Here is an 8,384-nt window from a genome sequence, read left to right on the forward strand (position 1 = left end):
GTTATAACAAAGAAAGAGCCTCACATTTTTAGCAGTGTTCCCCAAGTTGTCCCACTGGGCTCATCGCAGCTCTAGGTTACAGAAAGGACATAACTGGCGATAAAGCTAAAAGGCAGTCTGGGGCCCGACGATGGAAGATTTTGAAGGCCAGCTATAAAAACACATTTGTTCTCTCTTCTGTTATATGCTACCTGACCATCACACCTCTGAAATCAATTCAGAAGTCACAACCAGCATTTTAAAACAAAAATGAAAAATAAAATTCAAGTGTACTCTGCACATAAAAATTCTAGAAAATTCTATTTGTGTTATAACACGTACAAACATGTACACAAGATTGCAATGGAAAAATATACAGAGAGACTCTACCTCAGAAATAACCATTTTCCAAGTGCTGGAGAACTAGGTACAGCTAGGTACAACTCAATATTATACAGCCATTAATGGAATAAAAATAAAAACTATATGGAAAATATTTTAAAAATAATACTCAGAGAAAAGAATAAAAATTATAGTTACATGTTTATCACAGCAATGCAAAAATTATATACATGTAAAAAAATCCAAACCAAACTTGAATAATGTTTGGTTTGTTGGAATGTTGAGACTACGAGTTAAGAATACCGGTAAAGTGGTTAGTGTTATTTGTGCAATGCACACTTTTAAAATAAACAAACAGAAAAGCCAGGAAATAGCCCTGGCTGCATCTTAGTTCATCTGTCATGAATTTTATCCTCTCGGGCTATCCCCTGCTCCTTCCTGGGCCTCGGCTGCCTCCCCTGCTAAGTGATGATGCTGGCTTAGAACCCAGACTCTACATGAACTCCTGCTGAGTTTTCTACTTTGTGCAATTCTGTCTGAATTTCTATCGGAAGGGAGAAGAAGAGTGGGCAGCTGTTAACAGTTTTTTAGTTCTGTCATCAAATAGTAATCACGCTTCAACCTCTCCTGCCTCTTCAAACACCCCAACACACCTGTTAAAACACAAACCGGAGAAACTAGATTACGCACACAAACGCCTCCTTCCTGCCTTCCTCCCCTCATTAAGGTAATATACTTTTGGGATCTAGCTCATCAAAATCTCAGTTAATAGCATGGAATGTGCTCCACCACCCAACTGGACTGTGATTTAGGCTGGGGTGAGCACAAAGGTAACAATGACTATTAGGGTTTTAAACTATTGATGAGCTGTGTGGACAATGTGTTTTTTCCCATCACACTACCAACTAACCACAACCATGCCCCTAATTTGCTAAAATTCAGTGAATGTCAAATACAGTAGGCAATTATATCCCGTAAAATTAAAAACATATCACTTACCAAAAGTCACTTTCCACAAGAAGAATTAGCTTTGTGTCATTTTAGGTCCAGGAGTTAAGAAATACAATATTTTTAGGAACATATCCCACATGTTAAAACCAACTATACAAAACTGTTTGGAGGTCTCATGTAATTACAACTTTGATAGTAACTGTAAAGCTGGAACTTTACAGTTTCAGAATACCACCAATTAAATAAAATGGATCATCAGGGACTTTCTGAAGCTTTCATTTGGATATAAACTGTGCAGAACATGAAATTATACAGAAATAATATTACATAATTAAGTTATTTCAGATATTCCAGAAACAAACAATAATGCTTACTAATTAGTTAGCTGTTTTACCTAAAGCACTTCAAAGAGGAAGAAGAGGCGGAAGTCGTCCCTTCTGGAGAAGGTGGAACAAAATCTGTGTTGTAATCATCTTCGAGTTCAACACACGGAGAGTTCTCAACTGAATGTAACTCAGTTTCTTCCAAGTTGTTTTTTTTCTCACTATTATCTAAAGTGCACAGTTGATAAACATAGGTTACTTAAATAATTAATGACACAGAACAGGGTATGAGCACTGAAAAGTGAGTGCCTCGGGCACATCCTGAACAGTAACACCGCCCGTGAGTCCTCTCCTCTCCCACCATAACAGTGGCTTAACTCTTCACAAACCACTGAGTCAACTGGAGCAGTCCAGTGAATGCTGGCCTGAGGCCAGAGACCTGCTTAAGGATGGCTGTCTCCAGTGAAATGAAGCCCACACTTAGCATTAGCATGTTTGTTTTCTGTTTTTGGCTCATATTTAAATAAAGGTGAAGTGAGACAAATGAATCTGATCATTGTACAAACACTGTTCTCTGTACAAACTACTTTTACTTTATCACAAAGGCTTCCTAGTGACTTCAGTCTACCAAATGGTGTTTCTCTCCTGAATATAAGAAAAACCACAATGCCAAATTCTTGCTCTTTAGTTGACCTTTTACCAAATTTTCTCTTTATGAACAGCAGCACATCTGATTAGACTCTATAGTTCTGCTCATTATGAATCACTTTTTGGTCTTCTCTCATCCTACGGTAAACCTTAATGGGATTCAGGGGTTTAAAAAGTTTAGCCTCATATTTATGACTATTTCATAAGGAAGGTACTTCCACATATAGCTAATCTTAGCTATTAAGTTCTAGACATCTAGTAACTATGAGACCTAAACAGAAAATAATTTGAATGTAATTTATAACATTTTTTTAAAAGATTTATTTATCTTTAAAGGGGAAGGAAAGGAGAGAGGGAGATAAATATCAATGTATGGTTGCCTCTCATGGGTCCCCTGCTGGGAACTGGCCTGCAACCCAGGCATGTGCCCTGACTGGGAATCGAACCACGATCCTTTGGGTTCGCAGGCCCGTGCTCAATCCACTGAGCTACACCAGCCAGGGCTAATTTATAATGTTTAATAGCATAATCAGATCACATTACACAGCAATATGAGGTGGCAGCAAGCCTTTAAGGAATTAGAATAGAAAGGCTTAGCTTCACTTCCCAATTCTACCACTTCCCAAGCCAGCAGACCACTAACAGGCCACCTGAACCTCTACGAACCTTATTTTCTTCACACATAAAAATCACAGCGCAAGCTTTGGTGTTAATCTAAAATTTTTATTAGCAGAATAAAATCTTTCATCTCATCAGTATGCCCTGCCTTGAGCGTGTGATCAACCTACTGTCCAATAAGCGCCCCTAATGACCCTGAGAACAAAGCTACCTCATACTCGCTACTGTTCCCGTGCCTCGCTCTGAATGAACAAATGTAATCAATACACTGAAATAAAAATAAAATAGTAATTTTTACCTTTCTCCTCTCCCAAATGAAGCTTTACAGAGGGACTATCCTGAGTATCTTTGCTTGTAAACTCCTCACAATCAGGGCCGTCGTCAATACAAATCACATCGCTACTTGACTGTTGGGAGTCGGCCTCCCGTTCCGTAGTCAAAGGCACTTGCTTGCAATCGGAGGAGGAAGGAGTCAAATCAGCTGTATGAGGCTGTGCTTTAAAAACGTTTTTCTTAGGCTTTCTTGATTTCTGAGCAGTGCTTACTCTTACGAAGTGATTTCGGACTGGTGTAAAAAATGCTTTTGAATTCCCAGAAGTATCAAAGTCATCCATATCGTCCCAGTCGTTGATGGTAATAAGAGAGTCTGAGGAAGAACTAAACTCTAACTTCTTGAAAGTAGCATCACGAGACTCCTTCACAATCGGAGTGCTCTGGGTAGTATGTAAAACTGCCCTCGGAGCCTGCACCGGGTCTGGCAACAATGGTTTTGAACCGATCCTCTTGGTCTGCTGTCCTGTGGCAGCATTTTTGAAGTCACAGATCCTTGTCAGCTGATTATAGGGGGAAGTTTCAATGAAGGAAAGGTCCTCAGTGACATTCACATCTTTATCACTTAACGCAGGTGTCCTTGCTACTGACACACTGGCCACACACACGTTGTTGGCTGAAGATATTTTCTTCTTGAAAGTGTAAGCACTGGACAAATTGAAAACCTAACTTAGAAGCATTTTAAGAAACCCACCAACTCCACAAAACTCTACGATTTTTACTAATTTATATAACTTACCTTCATCGTGGCACCAGTGAGCCAAGTCTCTATTCCCCTCTCCCATTTAAAGATTTACTTAAATTATACTCTGTGTGCCCTGATCCTCCCTATTCAGGGGCTAATTATCCAGGCCATTCCCAGAACTGTATCTCTCAGGCTGGGAGTCCTTAATTAACAGCACCTCCGGAGGGAGGGACAGCATAAGTGAAAAACAGAAGAGACTCAAATGCGGCTGCTCATTGCTACTCTGATAAAAGTTTTATGAGGGGAAAAAGTTAAAAACTGCTCACTATACTGAGATCTGGAGCAAAGCAAGAGTCTTGGACATCTCTGGATCTAGTGACATAAGGGTCAATGGTCACTTTGAAGTCAAGCGCCCAGTCTAGAACCTGGTTAAGAGTACAATAACGAATATATGTTATTGTTAGATATCATTAGAAGTTCGGGGTATAGCTTTGGGGGAAGAACAGAACCAGAGAACTACAGTTTCCTCACAAATTGTTTTTGGAAAGGATATAAAATTTTATTAAAATATTTAAAATAGCCCTGGCTGGTGAAGCTCAGTGGATTGAGCACGGGTCTGCGAACCAAAGGATCGTGGTTCGATTCCCAGTCAGGGCACATGCCTGGGTTGCAGGCCAGTTCCCAGCAGGGGATGCACGAGAAGCAACCACACACTGATATTTCTCTCCCTTTCTCCTTCCCTTCACTTCTAAAGATAAACAAATAAAACCTTTTAAAAAATTAAAAAATACCCATTTGCCTGAATTTACAAAAAGACTCATTATTTATTCATTTTACGAATATTTACTGAGCAAGTGTTATGTGTCAGAAACTGCAAACGGGCTGAACAATTTATTACCTGGTGCCGCAAACACATGCTCTGCCATTAATTTGCAAAGTGGGAAAACCACTGACCTCACAGCTTTATTTACTCATCTACACAATGAAAGGGTTGAAAGCGCAGGCATCTCATTTGTATGACACCGTAGGTTAGTGCCTGTGTAACAACAAAACGACCAAAATACTTACAAAGGTTTTGTTTTCGACAGACTTAATTTATTGTCAAGTTTTCTGGCTGAATGACGTTCCAGTTGTTCCTGTAGATTATTTTGAGGAACAGCAGCCATGATCCTAAAAAGAGAGGAGGAAAAAAAGATCAGCAGAGTCACTACTTTGCACTGATCACCATATTTTGAGGGGACTGGGGGAGCAAAGGGCATGGAGAACTCTCCCAACTGTGTGCAAAGTAATGAGGCTTTTTTTTTTTAGTCAACAGACTGTTTTGACCTATGCAACTGGTAACATTTGAAATATATAATCTTTAAACAACTGAAGGCTCACTTGAATACCAAAATGGCCTGGTTTTCCCCCAATGCTAAAATACGCACAAAAGACATTAGGGAAGGGATTAATAGGAAAGGGCTCGCAGAAGAATGTCATTTGGCCTGGGCTCAAAGAATAAATAGCAATTGGACAGGGAGGGAGGTGGGAGAAAGTACTCGAAGCCTACTGAACCCGAAGAACAAATGAATCACTGAATTCTCTGCCCACGGGGGCAAGGAAGAAAGAGCACCACCCGTGGAAGCAATGGTTTACCAGCAAGGCACCAGGCTTCATAATTACTTAGTTCAACCTGAGAGAGGACTTTTACCAACCGTATATTCCCCTTGCAGAACAAACTGATGTTGCTGAACTATTGCATAACATAATGTGCAGGTTAGGCCACCTTAACCACATCTTAATAAAGTTATTACCAAAATAAACATGAAAATGCAGACAGAAGGGTACAATGAACTCCTACACAACTACCATCTATGCACACATCCTCACTTCACCATTCCGGAAGCTGCCCCCGCCAAATGGTGATATTAATTGCCACTCCTTCATTTGTCATTAGCTGAAATACAGGGTGGGGCAAAAGTAGGTTTACAGTTGTAAGTATGCAAAACAGAGTTTATCTTTGTATTACTATGTATTTTCTATACAAGCAACTGTAAACCTACTTTTATCCCACTGTGTATTTCTATCAAGAGAAGGCTACTGTGACCCAGGATAAATGTCTAATTCCTTTCCTTTATTTGTTAATTTTCAAAATGATGAGTTCATACTCTGACGACCTCCAATGGCGATCACCATTTTCTTAGTATCATTATAAACTCATGGATTGAACATATTTGTGTATGTTTCCATCCAATACAGTTACCACTTTTACTGATTCTCAGAACTGTTCCATGTTAAGTAGGAACCTTTGCAGGCTGGTTCTTCATTCCATTTGACATAACCTTAGTAGTCTTTGAGTTTCCTCACTATCTTGAATGAAAAGATATCCCAGGCTTGTTCTCTTTTTGTCCCAGACTTACAATTAGCCATTTCCCCAAAGAGCTCTGATTTTAAAAAAATACATATTTTATTTATTTATTTTTAATATTTTATTTATTTATTTTTCGAGAGAGGGGAAGGGAAGGAGAAAGAGTGGGAGAGAAACATCAATGTGTGGTTGCCTCTCGTGAGTCCCCTGCTAGGAACTGGCCTGCAACCCAGGCATGTGCCCTGACTGGGAATCAAACTGGTGACCCTTTACTTCACAGGCCTGTGCTCAATCCACTGAGCTACACCAGCCACGGCAAAGAGCCCTGATTTTTTAAATTAAGTGGGGAATATTTCAAGACCACAATCCTTGCGTGTCTAAAGGCACCTCCTCATTTTGGAAGACTATATCATTTGGAAAAAGATAAACCAAAATTTAAACCCCACTTCCATCCCCAGGTGTCTGTGTATAAGTAAAGTTAGTAATTGCTGAGGGACTGAATGGGACAGACCTTGAAACCACAAGCCCAAGAATCTTTTCAACCCAGTTTTTATACAAGCATAATTTTACACACACACACACACACACACACACACACACACACACACACCCTCAAGCCATGAATTCAGATTAAAGTGATTCTAACTCCAAGGCACCTGGCAGAAGCAAGTACAAGCACATCTCTGGAGGAATATGCATTTACCTTAGGTCTTAAATAATGCCTACAAATAATTTTTTCGAGACGGTGTATACCAAATACAGGTAAAAACAGCCAAGCACACATGGAAACAAGAATGAGTTGTAACAGAAGCAAACAACATCAGGCATGAGAGTATAAAGCAACTAAACTTACTACATTTAGAAATATAAGCCCTGGCTGGTGTAGCTCAGTGGATTTAGCACAGGCCTGTGAAACCAAAAGATCACAGTTCGATTCCCTGTCAGGGCACATGCCTGGGTTGCAAGCCAGTTCCCAGCAGGGGATGCACCAGAAGCAACCACACATTGGTATTTCTCTCCTTCCCTTCCCTTCTAAAGATAAATAAATAAAATTTTAAAAAAAAGAAAGAAATATAAGCCCTGGCTGGTGTTGCTCAGTGGATTGAGCGCAGGCCTGTGAAGCAAAGGGTCGCTGGTTTGATTCCCAGTCAGGGCACCTGCCTGGGCTGTGGAGCCAGGTCTCCAGTGGGGAGGGCGCCCAAAAGGCAACCACACATTGATGTTTCTCATCCTTTCTTTAAAGATAAATAAATATTAAAAAAAAAAGAAATATAAAAGACAAGCTTGAAACAAGTAGAACTTTCCAATCAGGGTAGAGGTTGTAAAAAAGGGAAGTCTACGTACTATTTGTGCCATGGACTTGGGCAATGATTCCTATCGGGCAATGGAGACCCACTGGGGCATTCAACATTTAGTTCCCAAGAGTATTTTGCAATTACTTTGGACCTCTTTGTTCTATCCTTTCTTTCCTTAAAAGAAATATATTTAAAAAATAAAGAATACATATGTATTAAAATAAAAAAGACATAGGTTCTAAAATATATACTTAATATATTTATTATATACATTTATATTGATCTATTTCTTTGAATTTTAAATATTTCAAACATATAGAAAAATACGCAAAATAAAATGATAACCATGTACCCACCAACCAAACTTAAGAAATGAACTTCGATCCTATTTCTCTCTTTCAAAGCATAAAACATTTCAAATATATTTTAAAATCCCACTCACTCCCCTTCTGTCCCCTTCCCTTCCGTTCTCACAGATCGTGCTGGCTGTCCCCAAGTGGGTGTGTGCAATTCCCCTGCAGATTCCTGACTTTCTGCACATCGCACAGCATGGCCTTTGCCCCATTTTTAAACTCGGGGTTTCCTGCTCGGTATAAGGAAGGCACCAGCTACCTCTCCAGAGGGTCTCCTCCCAGGAGGAGCTACTTTCCGACGGCGGCCCCGCTGACAAAACTTGGGGTCGGTTTCCTTCTATTTACTCTTCGCCACACAGAAGACCTGCCTCCCCCTTTTCGACTTCTGATCCCCAGCTCAGTCCCCCCCCCCCCAAGATTGCTCCTTAGCCTTGACAGGGGCACGGGTGCCATCCACGCTGGCGGCACCAGGGGCAGGCAGGCACCTTCCCCATCTCACTGGGGACCACCGTT

The 8,384-nt window shown here is 40.4% G+C and overlaps 1 protein-coding gene across 3 annotated transcripts in view; it reads right to left on the reverse strand.

Moving 5' to 3' along the window:
• Positions 1-8,384, reverse strand: part of BLM (BLM RecQ like helicase) — a 54,161-nt gene that overhangs the window by 44,810 nt on the left and 967 nt on the right. For 2 of the 3 annotated variants that reach the window (XM_037149162.2, XM_053658930.1), the window contains exons 2-4: positions 4,945-5,046; positions 3,160-3,839; positions 1,667-1,823 (exon numbers count right to left, since the gene is read on the reverse strand). In XM_037149162.2, the coding sequence (XP_037005057.2) occupies positions 1,667-1,823; positions 3,160-3,839; positions 4,945-5,042 (935 nt within the window). In that variant the 5' untranslated portion in view covers positions 5,043-5,046. Of the gene's footprint in view, positions 1-1,666; positions 1,824-3,159; positions 3,840-4,944; positions 5,047-7,567; positions 7,693-8,384 lie in introns of all 3 variants that reach the window. The other variant, XM_053658929.1, reaches the window with a different exon arrangement.

Source organism: Artibeus jamaicensis, unplaced genomic scaffold (assembly GCF_021234435.1).
Source record: "Artibeus jamaicensis isolate MK-2021 breed Jamaican fruit bat unplaced genomic scaffold, CSHL_Jam_final scaffold_612, whole genome shotgun sequence".
In the NCBI taxonomy this organism is placed as follows: Eukaryota; Metazoa; Chordata; class Mammalia; order Chiroptera; family Phyllostomidae; genus Artibeus; species Artibeus jamaicensis.